At 35.4% G+C, this 24,273-nt stretch overlaps 1 protein-coding gene across 2 annotated transcripts in view; it reads right to left on the minus strand.

Moving 5' to 3' along the window:
* The window catches only part of Jhbp16 (Juvenile hormone binding protein 16), a 266,710-nt gene that overhangs the window by 36,131 nt on the left and 206,306 nt on the right, over positions 1-24,273 (minus strand). The window contains exon 1 of one of the 2 annotated variants that reach the window (XM_069826254.1): positions 8,608-8,802. The exons of the other annotated variant lie outside the window; for it this stretch is intronic. Within the exon in view, the coding sequence (XP_069682355.1) occupies positions 8,608-8,692 (85 nt within the window). The 5' untranslated portion in view covers positions 8,693-8,802. Of the gene's footprint in view, positions 1-8,607; positions 8,803-24,273 lie in introns of those variants that run through there. 2 annotated transcript variants of the gene reach the window in all.

The following is a 24,273-nucleotide window of genomic DNA, read 5'->3' on the forward strand; positions in this document are numbered from 1 at the left end:
CCTGCTTCATTTTAGCACGAGTTTACTGAATCACTCAGTATACAGGATGATTCACGAGGATTTACCATCACTTACAGAGCTTATTTCCAAAGACATTCTATGCATAAAATTTCACATAAACATGTGTCCTAATCTCAATATTTTCAGAGTTACACTAATTTGAAATTGTTAATAAAATACCTTTTTCTTTAGTTTCAAGGATAAAAGAATATTGCAAATAGAGTATGAATTATTCAGAATATCATTTCTTGAATTGGATAGTGTTCTGAAGCTATTTGTATAGATTTTGTTTTTTAATTTTTAACTAAAAATTACATTATTCTTACCTCTTATCACAAAAATTGTTACAATCATACAACTTTAGGAACTTGATTCTTTACAGTTTAATTATGCATCCTAATATACAGTATTAAAGAATTTACAAGAGTAGCGTGATTTGTTATTGTGATAAATTCGTAAGAAAAATGTAATTTTTTAGTTAAATAAAAAAAAATCTGTACGAAGTAACTATGGAATTCACAACACTTTTTAGTTTCAGAATACTAGCTAATTAAAAAATGATACTCCAGAATAGTTCATTCTTTACCTGTAATATTCTTTTACCCTCAAAACTAAAGAATAATGGTATTTTACAAACAACCTCAAATTAATGTAACTGAAAATACTGAGATTAGGACACATGTTTGTATGGAATTTTTTGCTTAGAATGTCTTCTGAAATAAGCTTCGAAAGTGACTGTAAATCCTCCTGAATCACTCTGTATATACACATAAGTTGAAGTTGTATTTTAAGTGTTATGCCTGAAAAGAGGTTAATTTGTAAATGCAAAATATTCCACTTCTTTCGGTGAAATTAAGTAAGGCTTACATAATGGACATTAACATATCCTGTACAATTCTTACAGCTGAATGTAACTTACTGTTAAGTATAGTGTTGACTTTCACACTCCCGTTGCTGAGAGGGACGACACGATTTTTTTAAGCTGTTTCGATATCACAGCCAAGAAATAACATGGGAAAATTTCAAGAGCCTGACTGATACACGGAATTGTTTCCAAACGCGGGAATCACGCAATGAATAAGCGGCTGTAGCAAAACAACTGGGTAACTACACCGATTACTTCGTGAGAAGACCGTTTGCGCAATGCATTAAAGCCAAACATGTTCGGTTACACAATACCACTTGTGTTAGAGATGTTCTCCATATAGGAACGCGGAAATCTTTGTTCACTAGTCCCAAATTGGAGACTAAACACGAGATGAGTTACAATTACTTGTATTTTCCTATTATTTTGAAGACAAAAGACGATTACTAGTGCTATGTACAGAAATGGCAAAAAATCGGACCGACCCTTGTAGCTGATTTCAGAACCTTGTTCACTCCAGAGCACGATAGACAGGTAACTAGGACTTTCGTGGTTCGAATCCTGCCTGGGAAGGATACTTTTTTTTTTGTTACTCTTTGAAATTTATTCCCAATACTTTTCGTTTGCAGCGATATTTTACTACTTAATTAACTTATTTCCAGAACATGAATTTTACCAGCAATGAAAAGTACTGGGAATAAATTTGAATAGGGAACAAAAAAAGTTTCCTTTCCGGGCAGGATTCGAACCACGAAAGTCTTAGTTACCAGTCTATCGTGCTCTGGAGTGAACAGAGTCGGTCGGGTCCGGTTTTTTTTTTGCCACTACTGTACATCTGAGTGAACCTGCATTGAACCTCAGCTAGGTGAATTCTCGCCCTTACCAGTCTGATTAGTGTAATATTTAGCTAATCGGCGATGTATGTAATGGAGGGGGAAAGGAACTGGCCACCCTACCCCATTATCTCCTGGCCTAGTTGCCTCATAAATGGTGCCATGTCAGTATCACTTGTGAGGTTCAGACCTATCTCGACTAAACAGCAACCAGCTGACTGTGCGAAGGTTCGATGTGTACCCAGGTTTTATGCAGAAAATGTTAGGTTAACTCCCTCGCACTTCGCCAACTTGTGGTTATTATCATGGGGAAATAGAAGAACCTCGACCTGACCTGAAGTGCTATCTTGTCAGCTACAAGTGTCACAATGAATTTTTCAAGAAAAATCTCAAGCTTAATCGGAACTCGAACTCAGACCGTCTCCCCCATAGACTGATGTGGCATTCAATCTATGGTATGCGTATCTCCAGGAGTGCGTGGAGTTATTTCAAGAGGTACGCATCCCACTGATTACGTATGTAAAAATGCTGACATATTAATTTTATTATACTTGTTATTATTGCATTAGGCCTATATTATAGTTTCTTTTGTAATATCAACTCTTGTTTTTCTTTGCTTGAATAACATTTTACGTAAATCATTAGGTCCTACTATTATTATTGCATCAATAACTACTGTATAATAATAATAATAATAATAATAATAATAATAATAATAATAATAATAATAATTATTATTATTATTATTATTATTATAATAATTATTATTATAACAATAATAATAATAATAACAACAACAACAGAATGCAGTGAGGATTTTTCACACCCCTGTTAGTATTTTACTTTCTAGTCAATATTATTTATGAGCATGGATTTCACCAGGACTGTAGGCAGCAAAATAAATATTACTCTTCAAGGAGAGATAGGAACACGCATGACCTCTGACACGGTATAAGACATTACTCTGGCATTGGACAAACGTTAACATCCGAGGTGAGTTTGTCGTCATTAGTAGCCCGGTGTTGACCGTGCTCGTTACTGGTTCTGAGGTTCGACAATACTAATCCATCTGAGGACTACGAATTTTTAAGAACATGAGAACTAAAAATATTAACTTCCGAAGCATAACTACCTTTCCTTTTTTCATTTAAAATAAATTATTTTTCCTGACTCTTATTAATCCGCTAGTTTTATTTCAGAGCAAGAAACACCTTCATTTTCCGTTCACAATTGAAGGCTTTGCGGGAAAGACGATGAATGTCACAATTCTGTTAAGGTTGATGTCATTATCTAATGAAATGGATCACTACGAAATTTAGTGTTGTTCTTATGAAAACTGGTAAAAAGGAGAATTACCACCATGAATACAGTAATCCTTTTCTTTATTTTCTATAGAAACAACACTACATCTTGCAGTTATAGACTCAATTAGATCATTATCTAATCCTTAAGAAAAATGTGACATTCATCGTTTCTCCCGCAAACCCTTCAATTTGAACCGCTAATTTTATTTGAGAGTATGAAACACACTCATTTTCCATTCACAATTATTAAAATTGTGATAGAGCATAGGGCTACATAATAATTTCAATGAAGGATGCATAAGACATAATGATGCCCGATTTGTTAGATGGGAGAGAGGTTCTCTAAGTATGGCAGGCCTAGAACCGCAACATCTCAAGACTCCCCACTGCACAGAATCCCATTTACAACAGACAATTACATTTTCCCAGTGATTCGATTGCACTTCTTATGTTCCAATGCATTAGCAAAGTTTTTAAATGATCTTTACCTTGTAAACGATCCCTGAATATTTACATAACAAAATATTTAATTTTATTAACAAATAATTATTGTAATTGCTCACATCTAACACTTTTCACACAAGTCAAATATTTAGGAATTATTATAGACCTGCAATTACGTTGGGATAAACAAATTGATTTCATGTGTACAAGTATAAGAAATACAATTTATAAATTCATAATACTTCGAAATTTTATTAGTAAGGAGGCATTGAGAATAATATTTTTAGCTTTGGTACAATCATTAATACAATATGGTATAATAAATTGGGATGGAGTAGCATCATCTGTACTTAATCCATTAATTTTATTAAACAGAAGGTTAATAAAAATGTGTCTAACCAAAAATATGGATTAACCAGCAAATTTAATTTATACAGATTTTAATGCATTAACTATTCAACAAATCTATTTTTTACCTTTATGTCTGTCGACTATATTCATGTCTTTACTGAATATCACTGGCTTCTTTCTGATTGTCAATTTATATTAAATGTGTATTTTTCTCTCTTTTTCTCTTCTTCTTCTTCTTCTTCTTTTTTTTTTTTTGCTCGTGTGTTATTTATTGGTTTGAATTAAGTTACTTACTGTATTCAGTAAATTGTCTTTGTAAATTTATGTTATATTATTGACTAAGACCACACCGAACACGAGCCTGGCTCTTACGGTAATAGCTAGAAACATTTTTGTTGTATAAATTTAATTTGTACTCACTAGCTAGCTAGTTAAATAATTAAATTAATTTGGCAGTATATAATTCTGCCTTCATGGAAATTTAGAATTACGCCAACGCTATTTGTATGAAGTGTAAGATGATTGACAAGTAAAATGTAGTTATGATGAAACACAGTCGTTAAAGAAAAGTTTTACTCTCTGTGACTATGCACTTCTCAAATAATTCAGCGTTATTATTTTCACAAGGCCAAGACCTTGAGTACTGGGGGTTTATTTCTAAGGCCAGGCACAAACAATGTACAACCTTAGAAACAAAATTGACCCTTCTCCCGTAGCGTGAATTTGTCAAAGTCCAACTTCAGGCAGCGTCTGGTTCACATAAGTAGGCAAAGGATGTTTATTTTGCACCTAATTCACTCCTTCAATATAATTTTGTTATATTCGTCCATTATTTATAACTAGAGCCCTGCGTTTGGTTACCCGAAGCCTCCGAGCAACGCGCAACAATGTATGAATGTACAGAGTATAGCGCAGAATACACACTTCAGGTCTGATATTCAGTGAACCATGTCAAGACAAAACAAAGCTAGACCGTTGGAATTAAGTGTTCCAATAGAAGAATTTGGTCGCGAGCGGGTTTGGTTAGTTGCGTCCCCAGGAATAAGAATCAGGTTAGTTGCGTCCATCCACTGTTTCAATTACCGGTCAGTTGCGTCCCTTAGCTTTCGTAAAGTAGTCCATTAGCGTTAACCAGGAGACATCACGTGGAGGTTGACTGCATGGACTCCCAAAATTTTTCTTTTATCCATGTAGCCACTAGAAATACGTATTTTGTTTATAATTTACAGGAGTTCATTTCAATTTGGCAAAAATTTATATGGCAGTGATTTTACAAAATCAAATCGAGATATGAGGTTGTTTATTATTTTGTCATTTGTTCGCTGAGAAATATTTATTTCTCCACCATATTTTTGTTTTCTTTCTTCCTTTTGTGCTTCTTATTTTCATGTATACATCACATTGTATATCCTTCAGAACGTCAATGAAATTGTAGATGCTTGAATGCGATGTGTAGAAAGACCCGTTTAATTTAGTGTGAAAAGATCCGCAGTTGTTTGTTATGCAATTTGTCGTTGTACTGAACGCTGTCCAATTAATCGGTGGAAACGGGGCTTCGTTCGAAATATAATTATCAAAAAATGTAATAAGTAAACATTGCAATTCTTTCGCCTCCAGGCTGAATGCTCATGATATCTTCAGTTAAACGGTCATCGATATCTTCTGGGTTTAAAAAAGGAAAGTCAAAAAAGTACTCCAAAAACTTACTTTTTCTGAGTTTGCTTTAAATTCTGCTACCAAACGTAAATTTTAATTTTTTTTCCAACAATTCTGGCCTAGATGAAACCGGGAGTCTTTGATTTTAACTGAAGGGAAAACAAGTTTGGCAGCGGTATGTATAGCGAGTTCAAAATCCATACACATTTCTGTTGGGGCGAATAATACATCTCGCGATTCAAACTGTCTTATAATACACTGAAACATTTCTCTACAGCATTCGATTTGTTTATTTCGAAGCAAAAAGAAAAATAAAGGCACAAATATTTCAATAACAAGTCAGATAGAAGGGACGCAACTAACCGTCCTCTAGTGGGTCAATGGCTCAATTAGGACGCAACTAACCGCCATTCGTAGCCAGCACTTCATTAGGAAAGAAGGAAAGTATATTATCAGAAAGAAGAAGAAATTTTTCTTTTGAAACACTTCACATGTTTACAATCACTCGTTGTAATGTATAGCAAGTAGTCAGTGTAAATAATTTTGTTTTTACTTTAATTTCCACAATTTATTAATGTATTTATTTATAGATGTGTGCATACATAGGCTGTGTCCAGTTACAACGTTCACGTGTGAAACAAGTAGGCCTATTGATAATTAATTTCTGTAATCTGGCATTAGAGACTGTAATACATAGAAACAAAAACGCCTACAAACATTTATAAATGAACAGAAGTTGAAACATCAGAGTCGAAATATATTATAAATTTATTTCAATATTAACTCATTTTTAATTGTGAATATTCAAATTTCAGTCCTTACAATAAATTATAATATTATTTACTTTTAAACTCATTTCGCTTTGATAAAATATATCTATTTTAGAAAGTGCAATTTAAATATTCAAAACTCTGAAAAATAGATGAAAAATAATGAGCATTAGTTTTTACTTTTTGGATGAAAAATATATTGTGAAACAAAAAAGTAAGCCTACCTAGAATATAGACGCATTTTATACCTATTGTGAGAATAATCTTCTATTGTCCATTAGATGCCTTCAAATAAATATTTTGTTTGTTATTAAATACACATGGGAGTATTTTTTGTATTACTAGACCAAGGTCAGTTGAGCTATACTAAGGCTTGTCAAGTTCCTTACAGAGATACCGGTACATACATCAATATAATATTTAATAATATTAGGTTAATGACTTCAATTTGTATTTATTACCTTGAGTTTCGAGGTCATTGCATTACAGAACTGCCTGAATGACACTCTGCTCAGTGTATTACAGCTCCTTCATTTACTATACATCTTGATGATAAAAAGTTCCAGTGGATCTAAAGCAATCCTAATGATTGCCTGGAAAGATTACACTCAGAGTAAATTAAACAGTAAAATATGTCGGCCTAGTACTTTCTTTAACACTGTAATGTACAATTCATGTATATACTGTACATAACCCATAGAGACCAATATTTATATGACTTACTTAGTTACAAATGGCTTCTAGAGAACTCGAAGGTTCATTGCCGCCCTCACATAAGCCCGCCATTGGTCCCTTTTCTGAGCAAGATTAATCCAGTCCCTAGCATCATACCCCAACTCCCTCAAAGCCATTTTAACATTATCCTCCCATCTACGTCTTGGCCTCCCCAAAGGTTTTTTCCCCCTCAGGATTTCATACTAACACATTATATGCATTTCTGGATTCACCCGTACGTGCTCTGCCCATCTCAAACGTCTGCATTTAATGTTCCTATTTTAGTTAGGTGAAGAATACAATGCGTGCAGTTCTACATTCTCCTGTGATTTCATCTCTTTTTGCCCCAAATATTTTTCTAAGCACCTTATTCTCGGCCACTCTTAACCTCTGTTCCTCTCTCAAAGTGAGAGTCCAAGTTTCACAACCATACAGAACAATGGGTAATATAACTATTTTATAAATCATTCTAATCTTTATTTTTTTTTTCAAAGCTGACTAGATGACAACAGGTTCTCAACCGAATAATAGCAGGCATAACTCAGATTTATTCTGCATTTAATTTCATCTTGAGTGTCGTTAATTTTTGTTACTGCTTTCTATGACCACTGTCTTAAAGCTGGGGAAATAGGAGGAGAATCAATTAAAAGACACGCTATCGGGCGTTCTTGCAAGGGAATTTGAGGCTGTCAGTAAGAATATATGTGAGCTCCAACCCTGTTGGGCACTTCTTTCACCAAGTTTTTCACCGTTCCATTGAAGAAATTTAAGAGAATTGGAAAGGAAAACCGAAAATGGACGTAATCTAATAGGGACAAGAAAGTAGAAAGCAGGATGTGTACACTATGTGGAAAGCTTTAATCAATCAATTAATTAATTAATTAATTAATTAATTAAGTGAAGAAGGGACCGAAAGTGGAAGCAATAATAATTTACGATTACTATTATTAGTATTATTAATATTAGTTTTCTCTCATTATTATTATTATTATTATTACTGTCATTATTATTATTATTATTATTATTATTATTATTATTATTATTATTATTTTCTCTTTCTGTTAATTCTCGGAAAGATTCAAATTTAGTTCTTTTGTATTTTTCGATTTTGTTATTGACCGGCAACTCAATTTTCTGGCATTTCTTAATTTCCGTTCTGGTTCTAATTGTATTTCCTGCTATTTTCTCTGAAAAGTCTCACTTCTTACTACTGTTCAAAATTTCAAACTTCACTTGTATACAGTAAACTGAAAGAGCTTGTTTATAGCCCACTACTACTCAAGAAGGGTCTCAAACAACATCAGTCGTTTAAACTGCTCAATATTCATAAGATTTTTTATGAATATCTACATATTTAAATTATTTACTTTTATTTTTATGCTACAATAGAACTCAAATAATTAGCAATTAATATATCTTTATCTCCTAACTTTTACAACAGTTTTCTTCGTATTGGATTCAGTGTTCAACATCCAGCAGATTTCAATTTGTATTGCGATCCCTGAGTTCCAAACTCATGTGATACATTTTGTAATGGTAATAGACCTAATCCTCTCTCTATGAATAGTAATTAGTATAGTAATTGCTTAATATCTGCAAGCTTTGCTTTACCGCTCTGTTCATATGCAAAATATTTCGCGGTAGTAGGCTAATATAAACAAGTCACGTACCTACATCGGGTCCAGTCTGTTGACAGAGACACAGATCTGTAACAACAGCGATGCACGCCGCTACCAGAGCATTAGTGATGCACATCTTGATCGACTGTCGCTGTTCGACTGCTGGCGGCGGACGTAGGACAGGCCGCTTGGTGTCTTACTGAGGGCTGGGTTCTAACGAGTGAGGCGAAATTTTACAATCCCCAGTCAGCCACTTTCTCTTTCATTGTGCATCAGTCTGGGCTTCTGTTATACACAGCATTATGGCTCAAAGTCGCAAATCCGGCAAAGGGAGGGGAGCCCGCTTTACAGAAATCGTTCGAATACAGGAATCTGGAGAATCAAGAGGAGTGGGATATTACGTAACTACAAGTGGGCGAACATTTTTGATTACCGGAATAGCATAAGATCGAAAAAATAATATTTCCATAGAATAGATTCAAATAAAAAAGGGTACAATACAGGGTTGCAAGATGTAACGATTTCCATATAAAAATCCCGAGTCCCACTTCGATTCGAGGCGGGACGCAAGAAGTCCCTCCTATAGAAAATTAACATCACTTCTATAATTTTCTCATTACCTAGTAAATATTTTCTTCTAAGTCTAAACAATTACATTAAATTTTAATTAATTTTCGTAAAAATGTGCATTTGCACATTGGAAAAAACGAATATTTCGGCAAGTGCAAGGTTTGTGACAGCGAATTCAGTGGTGAATATGATATTTCTTAACATTTAAAAAGAGACGTTTGTCAGAAATGCCTGGTACAGAAAATGAAAAAAAAGCTTGTTGAAAATGCTGAAGTTCAGTGATAAATATGTATATAAACTCTTAAAATGTCAAATGTGGGCTTGGAGCACTAATATGCTAAGTCACAAAATAAATACGTATTTAAATGTCAATAAATTTTATGCCATTGTAATCAATTAATAAACATTGAAATTTAATGTATTTTGTGACATGTGATGCCATCTTTTGGAATTTGTGCTTTACAATCAATAATAAACAGCTTGGGAAACCTATGCGACAGAACTACTATTAAGTCATTAAGTTAATAATTTGGCATAACATATTGCCACAAGCCCTTCAGAAAGATGCGAGAGAAAAGTGATGTATAAATACAAAACAATACTTATTTGGCTGTAAGGTAGCCAGATAAATATTGTTTTTTACAGTATGTTCTCTTATTAAAATTGTAATTTTGAGATTCATATTAGTCACTTCAACTGCATGCAGACGGGTAATTTTTATTCTTTTTTTCTTTTTTAACAAAACGTAAGTGCTGTATATGAAGAAGAAAATGTCTCTCCTTGGTATATTTAAAATCTGGCAACTCTGGTACAATAGGATACTACAGGAGGAGATAAACTAAAATAGATCAAGTAACCATAAGATAGAATAGGCTAGAGTGCTATAGATTTGAAAAGAGTAATACATACGTATACGTGTTCTGCCTATGGGCAGGTCTTTCATTGCAAACATTCTCCAATCTTTCCTATTTTCTGTCTTCCTCTTACTCTCCGCATATGATCCACATAGCTTAATGTCGTCTATTATCTGATAACTTCTTCTGCCCCAACTCTTCTCCGTTCACCATTCTTTCCAGTGCATCCTTCAGTATGCAGTTTCTTCTCAGCCAGTGACCCAACCAATTCTATTTTCTCTTTCTGATCAGTTTCAGCGTCATCCTTTCTTCACCCAGTCTTTCTAACACAATTTCACTTCTTATTCTGTCTGTCCAATTCACACGCTCCATTTTCCCTCCATATCCACATTTCAAATCCTTTTCTATTCGTTTCTCTTCACTTGGTCGTAATATCCATGTTTCTACCTCATACAATGCCACACTCCACACAAAGCACTTCACTAGTCTCTTCGTTACTTATCTTTCCAGAGGTCCGCAGAACATGCTCTTTTTCCTATTAAAAGCTTCCTTTGCCATTGCCATCCTCCTTTTGACTTCCTGGAGGCAGCCCATGTTACTGCTTATTGTACGTTCCAAGTAGGCTATTTGAAGCTGTTCATTTGCTCTACTGCCTCATTTAGAATTCGCAAGTTTACCTTCTTTATTTTTCTTGCGACAACCATGGTCTTCGTCTTGTTTGCATTTATCGTCATCCCATACTGCTCACAGCTGTCATTTGGCTCCAGGAATTAGTTTACGTCTCCTTTGCATGCGTGTCTCGGATTTTGGCTCCTTGAGCAATATATTATTTTTAATTCTCCTCTCTGACATCATCAAGACCTTTATTAGTTGCATAATTATTCGTGTGAGTGTTAGTGCGTCAACATCTTCTGTATTTGTGCTTTAAAACTTCTTCCGAGAATCCACATATTTCGTGAAGACATTGTTACTATGGAAAGTAAACACTCTCATAAGTGATCTTCCTGGCTATCAATTTAGCGGCTATTCTACGCAGAGGTCCACACTTGTGGAGTAACGGTCAGCGCGTCTGGCCGCGAAACCAGGTGGCCCGGATTCGAATCCCGGTCGGGGCAAGTTACCTGGTTGAGGTTTTTTCCAGGGTTTTCCCTCAACTCAATATGAGCAAATGCTGGGTAACTTTCGGTGCTGAACCCCGGACTCATTTCACCGGCATTATCACCTTCATATAATTCAGACGCTAAATAACCTAGATGTTGATACAGCGTCGTAAAATAACCCAATAATATATATCTATACAGAGTTGCTTTAAATGCAGTTTTTCTTTCGTTTTGTGTATTTAGCCTACTATCTCCATGTCTATTTACGTTGTAAATTTTTCGATTCTTGCTATATTTTGATTATATCCGACATTGATGTCTCCACATCAGCGCCGATTTACATGTCAACTCCACCTGAAAATCTTCATCATTCCTCAAGATCAGTGGATTGGTGCAGTGAACGATTTTCAAATTGCGATATCAACACCTCTCTTACCGGGAATCTCTCCGATACTCCGGCTTTTGACAATCATGATACAAGTACTGCTACGGATAATGATTTTAATCTTAATACACCGGTTACTACTAGTTGTGTCGATATTTCCAGTGATTCTTCTGTCTTTGTTACCTGTCACTTATGCCCTTCTGGATCCGCTAAACTTTTCAAAGGTTCCCGTGGCTTGCGTGTTCATTGGTCTCGGGCCCACCCTAATATTCCATTTGCTCCTAATAACATTCCCTTTCCGAAATCATCACTAGACGATTTTCAAACACGTCTTATTCATAGTAAACAACATCTACATGTTTTGAGGAGAATTCCTAAAGGAGCTCGTGCATTAGCTGGAAGCCGTTTGTCTCATTTCATTTCGCTCCAGTAAGATATCCCTTAGTATCGTCTCCTCTTCTGCTAACAACGCCATATCATCACCAAATCTTATGCACTTTATTCTTCTTCCTCCCACTTTTACCCCTTCCATGTTCTGAAAATAGTTATTCACTAAATTCTCCAAGTAGATGTTGAACAGGGTAGATGATAAAGGGCATCCTTGTCGTACTCCTCTCCAAATTTCACTTCCTTCTGACATTTCTTCTCCTATCCTGACTTTGACTCGTTTCATATAAAGGTTACTGAACTGCCTCCTGTCTTTCCAAACCACACTTGTCTTATTTTCTTCAGGATGTCCATCAGTTCGTTCCAATCCACTGTGTCAAACGCCTTTTCTAGGCCTACAAGTACTATATACACTTCTTTATTCTTCTCTAGGTATCTTTCGCCGATTGTTCGTAGTAGTCCAATTATAGAATAAAATATGATAGTGTAAATTATGGAAAGGATGTGACGAACGTCGGGATTGTTCCTTAAGATACGGGCCACAACAGAAAAGTTTTTTATTTACGCTTGTTAATTATTTAGATTTGCACACACATTTAGATATGTACTGATAAGTGTTTAGATTTGTATTTCTATTCTTACATTTATTTATATTTTGTGTTATCTGTAACTGTCACCGGGTAAAAACCCATTCGTAGTTAACAAATATTCACTCACTCACTCATTAACTCACTCATTCCATCGACTCATTCATTCGCTCATTCTCTCACTCATTCATTCAAGGATAGGATAGAATGAGAAGGAATAAGAAAGAATTTTGGAAGGATAGAAGTAAATAGTATTCCTTACGATAATATAAACCAGCCGTGGCGAAAATGTGATTCACGAGCACATTGTGGCTCGCAATGATAGCTGTGCATTTCTCTTATTCCTATCTCCCACAACCCCCACCCTTTCACTCACTGGAATCAAACTCCGTTCCATTTGTATTTGTCTCTGACCTGCGAGTGGCGTGTCGCCGCAATGTCTCTCTCGAAACCATGTACCTCTACAAAAACGAAAGTTTCAAGTAGGATGGGAGTACGGATTTTTTTCCTGCCAATATGATGAGAATATTAAACGTATGATTTGTTCACAAGTATTATGAGGAAAACAGTTGTATAACATAAAACGGCATTATACTACATGTTACTGATGAAACATTAAAAGGTTGTCTTTATTGTTATTATTATTATTATCATTATCATTTATTATTATATTATTATTATTAATATTATTATTATTATTATTATTATTATTATTATTATTATTATTATTATTATCTCTGTACGTCGATCCTTTTTCAGCAGATGTACGAATAATACGGTTAGATCTTCAATTTAAACTCACAGATTTACAATGTGATGTTAAATGAAAGCTAGATGTAAGGACTTGACAAATGTTGAACTTTCAAATCTTTGTCAAAAAATAAATATCCAAAGCTTCGTTCTTTCGCTTGCACTGTTGAAGCCATGTTCGCTATAACTTACGTTTGTGAAAAATTATTTTCAACAATGAAAATAGTAAAAACCAAATTTAGATCACGACTGACAGACAAATACCTTCGTGATCAACTACGACTGGCAGTAAGTGACGTAATTCCAGATTTTGAAACTCTGTCGCAGAGACATTCTGAAGACAGTTAATTTTAGGTTGTGATAATGTGTCCTATGTTTTATTGTTCATTTCTTTCTTCGTTACACGTACTAAACATTAGTTTGTAGTCTTGTACTGTGTAACATTATATTTAAGTACTTGACGTAAGGAAAATTAAAATCCGTTAATAAGTCAGACAGTTGATTCACTTCCCTTTCGGGTGTCCGCCTCCCTTCATAGGTGCTATGCACGTTGCAGGTTACTCAGTGGCTCGGCGCACGATCACATTTTCGCCACGGCTGATATAGACTAACATAGAACCGGGAGAAGAATAAGGCGAAGACCTTGGCCATAGAAAGTAAAATAAAGAAAGTAAACTTGCGAATTCTAAATGAGGCAGTAGAGCAGGTAGATAGCTTCAAATAATTGGGGTGTACTATAAGCTGTAACATAAGCTGCTGCCAGGAAGTCGAAAGGAGGATAGCAATGGCAAAGAAAGCTTTTAATAGAAAAAGGAGCATCTTCTGCGGACCTGTGGAAAAAGAACTAAGAAAGAGACTAGTGAAATGCTTTATTTGGAGTGTGACATTGTATAAGGCAGAAACATGGACATTACGACGAAGCGAAGCGAATAGAAGCATTTGAAATGTGGATATGGAGAAGGATGGAACGTGTGAAGTAGACAGACAAAAAAAGAAATGAAGCTGTGTTGGACAGAGTGGGTGAAGAAAGAATGATGCTGAAACTGATCAGGAAAAGGAAAAGAAATTGGCTGGGTCATTGGCTGAGAATAAACTGCCTACTGAAGGATGCACAGGAAGGAATGGTGAACGGAGAAGAATTCGAGGCAGAAGAAGATATCAGATGATAGACGACATTAAGATATGTGGATAATATGCGGAGACTAAGAGGAAGGCAGAAAATAGGAAAGATTTAAGAAAGTTGTGTTTACAGTGAAAGACCTGCCCTTGGGCAGAACAGTGAATGAATGAATAGAACAGGATATAATAGAATAAAACAGGATATGGCACGATAACTTACAATAAAATAGAATCAGATCGACAGCAATCCAACAAAGATAATTTATTACTTTGAGAGAGTTTGAGATTTATAAAATAAAAATCGACACCGTATGCAACCTTGAGGATCTTGGATGAAGTACTGAATTCAAAATTAATATTGGAGGGATACTTTGTGGTTGTTTGACAGTGTAGATCACAATCTATTGATTCAAGTTTCAAAATAAGATCCTAAGTTAGTTTCCATTTCACTTATAAAATAAAAAAGTATAATAATATAATTCGCTCGCAAGATGTATTATTATTTGTAGTGATTATGAGTGTGACAGGGCTTTTTCTCTTTAATATTAATCAAATTATGCATAAGTTAGACAATTTCATTCTAGGAACATTCACATAAGTTTAAAAAAATCCAGTTTAAGTAGACCTTGACATCTTTTAAAACACCAAGTCTCATAAAGGCTATATAGTCTTCGTAATAGCTTAATAATATTGTGTTGAATAGAGTTGTTAATAATAATATTAAAGTTTAATAATTTGGGAAACTCCGAATCGTTTAATATGTTAGAAAAACATTATGTAACAGCAGTGTACAAGCTTAGAACGAAAAATTATGATTATTATATTATTTTCTGGCAATATAACTTCCTACATTTGATGTCCCGCGCCGTGGCGTCGTGGTCTAAGGCATCCTGCCTAGGACTCGCGTAACGAAATGCGCGCTGGTTCGAGTCCCCACGGGGGAAGAAATTTTCTCATGAAATTTCGGCCAGTATTGGGACCGGTGCCCACCCAGCATCGTGATGCACTTGGGGAGCTACGATAGGTAGCGAAAATCCAGTTTCACAAACTACCTATAACGGCTGGGGGGGGGGATCATCGTGCTAAGGGAATAAATGATAATAAATTAATTTCTAATCCTATTCACGCCCCTAATCATGAATTAGATGAGACTGAAGTTAATATACCTCTTATTAGAGTTGTTAATAAGAGGATTTTTGTTTAATTGTTGGTCTACACGATACCTCCATAATGGTTGGATGATCGTCCACCTCGTCCTGGACATGAGGCCAGCAGCCGGCTGGTCGGTCTTGGCCTTTCAGGGCTGTAGCGCCATGGATTTACCTTTTCTTAAATTTGATTGACGGCTTACAGTTTCCATTACTTAGCATGATTTAACTTAAGTCAAAGAAGGTTGGACTATGCTGTGAGATTAATGATGCACCTTTAAAAATTTATTTATTTATTTTATTTATTTAACTAGCTAGATAGTGAGTACAAATTACATTTATAAAACAAAAATATTTCTAGCTACTACCGTAAGAACCAGGCTCGTGTACGGTGTGGTCTTAGTCAATGATATAACATAAAATTTACAAGGACAGTTTACTAAATACAGTAAATAACTTAATTTAAACCAATAAATAACACACAAGAGCAAAAAAAAAGAGAAAAAAAGAGAGAAAAATACACATGTAATATAAATTGACAATCAGACAGAAGCCAGTAATATTCAATAAAAACATGAATATAGCCGACAGAAATAAAAAGGTAAAAAATACACACATTTGTTAATATTATATATCTTGAATAATTTTATAATTTTTTTTAAGTTTCAATTTTAAAATATTTGAAATTTGGAAAATAGTTTGTAATTTTATTATAAAGTCTTGGGCCGAAACTAGCACAATGTTTAAGAGCCGCACTTATAGGCCTATGACATTTAGGCTTAATTAATGGGAAAGTAGACTTTTGTCTTCGAGTACGATATTCATGTCTAATAGATTTACGTTTTATTTGATTTCTGTGGTAGTAAGTTAGTGAACTATATTTATAAATTTCTTCAATATTTCATACATTAAAATCTGTATAAATTAAATTTGTTGGGTAATCCATATTTTTGGTTGCACAAACTTTTTATTAATTTTCTGTGTAATAAAATTAATGGATTAAGTACAGATGATGCTACTCCACCCCAATTTATTATACCATATTGTATTAATGATTGTATCAAAGCTAAAAATATTATTCTCAATGCCTTCTTAGTGATAAAATTTCGAAGTATTCATAAATTGTCTTTCTTATACTTGTGCACATGAAATCAATTTGTTTATCCCAACGTAAATGCTGGTCTATAATAATTCCTAAATATTTAACTTGTGTGGAAGGTGTTAGATATGGGCAATTACAATAATTATTTGTCAATTCATTACGTGAAATATTATGTATTACCAAGTGATAATTATTCATAGGTGGATTTTTTTATTTTATTGGGTTATTTTACGACGCTGTATCAACATCTAGGTTATTTAGCGTCTGAATGATATGAAAGTGATAATGCCGGTGAAATGAGTCCGGGGTCCAGCACAGCATTTGCTCGTATTGAGTTGAGGGAAAACCCCGGAAAAAAACCTCAACCAGGTAACTTGCCCCGACCGGGATTCGAACCCGGGCCACCTGGTTTCGCAGCCAGACGCGCTGACCGTTACTCCACAGCTGTGGACCATAGGTGGAAGTAAACCTTTCGTTGTTAAAGAAAATGGAATAGGCCTATAGGTAGTTTTATTAGTATTTAAGGACAGAAGATTAGAGTCAAGCCAATTTTAACTGCTTTAATTCCATTCCTAGCATTTAAATAAGTGTTATCCCAATTTTCATCATTAAATTTTCATACAGTATCATCTGAAAAAGAAAATATATTACCACCATATTTCTGTAGATCAATTTTTAACAAATTATTCATATATATTATAAATAAGATTGGTCCTAATACTGTACCTTGTGGAATTCCAATATCGATCAATATATAATTGCTATTATAATTGTCAATTTTGACTTTTTTATATATATTTTCGTCCACACCTGTGGAGTAACGGTTAGCGCGTCTAGCCGCGAAACCAGGTGGCCCGGGTTCGATTCCCGGTCGGGGCAAGTTATCTGGTTGAGGTTTTTTCCGAGATTTTCCCTCAACCCAAGATGAGCAAATGCTGGGTAACTTTCGGTGATGGACCCCGGACTCATTTCACCGGAATTATCACCTTCATCTCATTCAGATGCTAAATAGCCTAAGATGTTGATAAAGCGTCGTAAAATAACCTACTAAAACAAAAATAAATATATCTATTTTCTAAATATGAACGAAAAAGTTTGAATACAACTCCTCTAATACCAATGTTTTCTAATTTTGAAAGAAGGATATCATTAAACCTAAACTTAATCAATGCTAAAACAAAAACAAAAAAATACACCCTATGGTTTTAGTATGTTTACTATGACAAGAGACTAACAACTTAACTTTGAGCAATCGAACTCTCAGCTAAGCTGTTAATCATCTGGCCACTGTAGAAAAGACAAACCAAGGCTATGGTAAATGCCATCTATGGCTCACTTTGACATGTCTTCCTTAACACATTAAGAGCAAATTCTGGGTAACTTTCGACGCCGGACACTGGACTCATCTACATCTCACTCAGACTCAAGATAATCATAACAATTGACAAAGCGTCGTAAAATCACCAATTAAAAATTATGCAGCATCCATCTTGAAATGGTTCGGAGGTCAACCGTTAAGGCCATCGTGACAACACTGTAAGCCCACTAGCATGCATCGTAACAATGGTCCACACCTGTGGAGTAACGGTTAGCGCGCCTTGCCGCGAAAACAGGTGGCCTGGGTTCGATTCCCAGTCGGGGCAAGTTACCTGGTTGAGGATTTTTCCGGGGTTTTCTCTCAACCCAATATGACCAAATGCTGGGTAACTTTCGGTGCTTTACCCCGGACTCATTTCACCGGCATTATCAACTTCATCTCATTTAGACGCTAAATAATCTAAGATGTTGATAAAGCGTCGTAAAATAACCTGCTAAAAATTAAAAATCGTAACAATGCAAATGTCGGAGACAGGAAGGACCCAATCCCACGCCCACCGACTACAGAATCGGTTCAGAACGCCAGTAAGTCAGGCAAAAACGATTCCGCACCTGGTCGTTTTCTCTTCCTCGAGTACAAGAACCGACAATGTTGACAGACTTGTGCTTGCGCCACTCCACGCACAAACAAGTACCGGTGCGGGTTCCGGGTTCACAATTTGTTATCAATATCGCCAGTCATTTGCTGCCGTGTGGCTAGAGAGAGGAGGCGAGCCGAATGGCATTAGCTTCCACAGTTGGTTTGCATTGCGGAAGAGCCTTGATCGCATGCCGGCACCTAGTACCCTGATCACTGAAACTTCCTCATTGTAATGTACACCTCTTTTGAAGGGTGCATGATATGAATTAGATGTCAGTGCAGAAGTTACATAATATCATCTTCGTCCGTACGCTGTATGCTGTATTGAAACCCATGTCAGTAATAAAATATTGTTTATAAAACAATGCCAGTGTTATATGAAAATATGAAACAGTGCAACTCCGCAAATAGACGCTCACTCTCGTATGCTTCACGACACAAGGTAAGTCAACGCACCCTTTCTCGCGCAGCAAAGGGCTAACCAGTTCAACCAGTGCAGAACTGTGCAGATACTCGTACACGTTGGTAGTATGGCAGGGAACAAAAAATGTGTACTTATAGCAGAAGTTTCAAATATTGGAGCAGTTTAAAAAAGGTGAATGAATCAGAGCCATCGCTCAAGAATTCGAAATTTCGATCAGGACAGTGCATGAGATAAAACTAAATTCATCTAAATACGAGGCATTCTGTAGTGATTATGAGAAGCTTTGTTATTATCAGTTAATTGTAGGTTGAAAAGACAGTTTATTTTGTATAATTTCCTCAATTTAATCAATAAGGATGATTTATGTTTCTCTTGAAGAGTATACGCCATTTTAAAGTAATTTAATACTATTACATGAAATGCTCAATAATTTTTTGTAGCTTTATTCTCTTCAGCTCTAACCAACAATAACAATAATCCAGGTTGCCAGGCGACGATAGAAAAGATGCAAAACAAATGAATGAGGTGTATAAACAATTTAATGCTCTTTCATATTTAAGTATAAAAATATAGGGGTGCCATTTGAAATTTCAAAGTGGGGGTAGCTGGGGTGGGAGTTGAATTCTAAAATGCAATTAAGCCTGGTTTAAGACTTCCCCTTCAATATCTAAATTTACATGTTTTTTTTTTGTTTAAATTGAATTCCATTTAAATAACTAAGCTTAGTTATTCAGAGTGGGATGTTTTGAAATGAAAGCCCTGTATGCAGATACATTTAGAAAGTTTTTCCTCCAGAAGTTCGTTTTATGTTTCAATTGTATTACGTATATTATACTTCATCACGAAGTTGTTTTGTTATATATTTTGCATATACTACGATATATTATTTAAAATTATGTACGTTTATTATTTGTTTCGGTCGGCACGCCATAAAAACATTGTACACCCCTTAAGTTTACCAATGTCCGTAGTACTCCGTAGAAAGACAGAGTTCGTACATCGTCTCGCTGCGTCTATTTGTGGAATTCCACTGTATTAGCATCAAATAAAAAGAAGAAAAAATCGAAGTACAGGAATGAGTTGTCTGAGAAAAACTAAAGGTTCCACACTTAAGGACAATAGCTGAAACAACAATACATTGCTGAAAACAATTAGGGGAACACTGGATTACCGGTACATAAATATTTTTTCATTGGATAAGGATACAGACAGGAAAATTAATAATTGTGACACCATTTAACACCATGGCAATAAAATAAAATGAATAATAAATTTTAATGCTAACAAACAACTCTACAGGGTGATCCGTTTGGGTATGGATAAAATAAAAACACCATAAAGCACTTACTACTGAACTTTATTTGTTGAAACTTTGTGCATACAACACTGAAAGTTGGGAGATTCCTCAGAGCTCAACATGACCCCCATTGCGCACCCTACACAACTCATAACGGTGATGCAATTCAACCCATGTACGTTGTAACATAAGAGGGTTGATTTGTTGAAAAGTTTGAGCAATTTTTACTCTTAGATCATCAATGTTCCTGAGTTTCTGTGAATAGACAATGTCTTTAACAAAACCCCACACGAAGAAGTCAGGAGGGGTTAGATCTGGAGAGTTTGGGGGCCAAAAGATAGCTGCTTCTCTTACTGGTTTCACCTGCGATCTCCTGCATGTTTTTTTAACACAGAACCTCTTTCTACAATTAATGTTCTATACTACAACATTATGGAATCGTATATAGGTACATTACGCACACTATACTCACGTCGAAATTCCCTTTGAACTCTTTTAACATTCTCAAATTTAGCATACCAAAGAACACATTGTGCCCGCTGTTGATTTGTAGTAGCCATTTTAATCATCTACGATTTTCATTTGTCCTTTCAGATTATGCATTGTTGATTGTCATATATATGGAAACTCCCGTCTTTTAATCATAATATAACCAGCAAGAAATTTTTCCTACTGTCATAATAGCTTTATAATAATAAATTAATATTATTATTACCCAAACGGATCAGACTGTATTAAAAATTCTATTAAGTAAGCAGTTAAATCTTGTCCTAACTCTTCAAACCTAAACATCCCTTATAAAGGTCTGGTATCGTGTATGGCCTCCACGACATTCTATGACAGCTTGGAACCTTTGTGACATACTCCTTATGAGATTCTGAATGTCTTCTTGGGGATTCTCCCATTCCTCCTTTAGAGCATCTCACATTTTCCTACAGTGTTCGTGAAGCTACTGGTCGGTTCCTGACATTCCTATCTAGAATAATCCACAAATGTTCAATTGGGTTCATCGCTGGCCAGGTCTTCTACAATACTGACCAGTCTCTCTGTGCCTGTTGAGTAACCTGGACACCACAGAAGGAGAAACATTAAAGTCTCTAGCCACTTGCCACTAGTAAGAGAAATAGAACATGATACACTTGAAACATCCATGTTATATAACCGCATTATTAACTTTAGCACCAGTGGCTTGCAGTGCAATTTTATTTTATGTGAGAAAGCAATAATACAAATCTTTATATTATGTATGGTACAAAACTGATAGCAGCCAACTCACCTAAATACCAATATTCGAAACCAAAGCAATTCTCCTCTCTTTAGCAGCAAAATCATCTAACGGAAATAAACGGATCCGTATCGGCCAGTACAGGCGTCTCAAATTAAGAATATGAATAACGAATTCGCCTCGATCAGATAGCCGTTCAGAGAGAGAATTCTGTGACATTTTAAGATTAGAGAATTCATAGTTCTCATGATTAAAATACTTCTTCAATAAATGTCTTCTTTTTCACTTTATGAATCGGGGGGAATAATGGTTCCCTTACCTTCCATGTACGGCACGCCACTGACTAAGACTGAAAGTAGTTTAGAAGGTATCGAGATGCCTTCCACTCCTTTACATAGCAGCATTTCTTGTGCTTTTTTTCAACTACGGAAGAAACATCCACGTTATATAACCGCATTATTAACTTTCGTTTTTCAAATCACAAATCATTTGTTCCATTTTTAACACAAATGTATTCTGTTTATCGAAACCTGCTCTGTTAGGTGGACTGGTTTAATGCACAAATATCTCTGTCACCATCACAAGCAATGTTTTTGTACTTTTTCGAATTCTGCAGTGTAGCAGGCTGGCTGGTTTTTCGATAGCCGGACCCGGATATTCCTACTCTTCCCATAAACAAATGAAAGTTCATTGTGCTCTCATTTATCTGATGAATTATATGCTGAACTGAATGTTCCCTACGATGTCTGAATGGTCAGATATTTCACTCAGGCGGTCTTGGTTGAACTCCCAGTTAGGGCAGAGATTTTTCATTTTCATTGTGACGGACAAGATCGCAGTTGAAATATTTCTGGGGATTCTTCCGTTTCCCCACATTAAGCATCTTTCCGTCAACATCGAGATAATCGTGTAGGACTATTTTAAAAAAACTACAAATTATGCCCATGGCCTGCCTGTATATTTTTTCATTAATAATCTTCTTTGTATGTAATCGTGAAAACTTTGTAACCAATTCAACGGTTCACAGCATAAATACGCGTCAAAAATGACTTTCATACTCCATCGGCAAGTCTACCGTGCTATCAAAAAGGAGTGCGTTATATGGCAGTAAATTTTTTTAATAGCCTCTCTACAGATATAAAAAATGAAACTCAAAACATAAGATTATTTAGGACCAAATTAAAGAAGTACCTAATTTTTCACTCCTACTGTTCTGTAGGTGAATTCATGACATTCAACAACGCTTCATGAAATTGATACTAAAACTTTGTGTTGTACTAGTGGACCAACCGTGGCGAAAATGTGATGGCGCGCCGAGCCACTGTGTAACCTGCAACGTGCGATAGCACCTATGGAGCGAGGTGGACACCCGAAGGGGAAGTGAATCAACTGTCTGACTTATTAACGGATTTTCATTTTCCTTACGTCAAGAAACAAATATAATTTTATACAGTATAAGGTTACAAACTAACGTTTAGTACGTGTAACGAAGAAAGAAATGAATAAGAAAACATAGGACATATTACCACAACCTAAAATTAACTGTCTTCAGAATGTCTCTGCGACAGAGTTTCAAAACCAGGAATTACGTCACTTACTGCCAGTCGTAGTTGATCACGAAGGTATCTGTCTGTCAGTCGTGATCTAAATTTGTTTTTTTTTTAAATTATTTTCATTGTTGAAAATAATTTTTTACAAACGTAAGTTGTAGCGAACATGGCATCAACTGAGCGAAAGAACGAAGTTTCGGATATTTATTTTTTGGCAAAGATTTGAAAGTTCAACATTTGTCAAATTCTTACATCTAGCTTTCATTTAACATCACAATGTAAATCTGTGAGTTTAAACTGAAGATCTAACCGCATTATTCGTACATCTGTTGAAAAGGGATCGACGTACAAAGATGATGATATAATAATAACAATAATAATAATAATAATAATAATACTTAACCCTTTAATGTTTCATGAGTGATATGTAGTATAATGTCGTTTTATGTTATACAACCGTTTTCCTGGTAATACTTGTAAACAAATCAGATATTTAATATTCTCATCATATTGGCAGCAAAAAAAAAAATGCGTCCTCCCATCCTACTTGAAACTTTCGTTTTTGTATAGGTAGGCCTTCATGGTTTCGAGAAAGATATCGCGACGATACGCCACTCGCAAATCAGAGACAAATACAAATGGAACGGAGTTTGACTCCAGTGAGTGAGAGGGTGGGGGTTGGGAGAGGTAGGAAGCAAGAGAAATGCATAGCTATCACTGCGAGCCACAATGTGCTCGCGAATCACATTTTCGCCACGGATGTAGTAGACTATAGTAAACCTCTTCCATATATATTCCAACTAGACTGTGATTATAAATTAAGACTTTATAGTAGTACCAGTATTAAGTTTTTTGACTTGGTCCATATTCTAGCTGTGAAGCAATGTATGAATATCATGGAATGTTAATAAATACAATATAATACAATACAATACAATACAATACAATACAATACAATACATACAATCTCTCCTTTTTCATCATCATTCCATAACATTCCCCGAACACTGGTTGGCGACGCAAGGAGGGGGTTGGCCTAGGTACGTGTAGGGTTCTCTGTTCGAAACCTGACATGCAGCGAATTTCAGTGTAGTCAGCAGGTGTGAGTTTGGGTATGCGCCTAGCTTGGGAGATAGCGCAATAAATCTAATAAGGCCGCAGTTATTGAATGTAGTGCCCCCTTCCTAAATTCAATTCAATTTACCGTGACTTGAGTGTCATTCGTGAATCTGATGTTGACAGATGGGCCATTCTGCCTCACC

This window comes from Periplaneta americana, chromosome 5, assembly GCF_040183065.1.
Source record: "Periplaneta americana isolate PAMFEO1 chromosome 5, P.americana_PAMFEO1_priV1, whole genome shotgun sequence".
NCBI lineage: Eukaryota > Metazoa > Arthropoda > Insecta > Blattodea > Blattidae > Periplaneta > Periplaneta americana.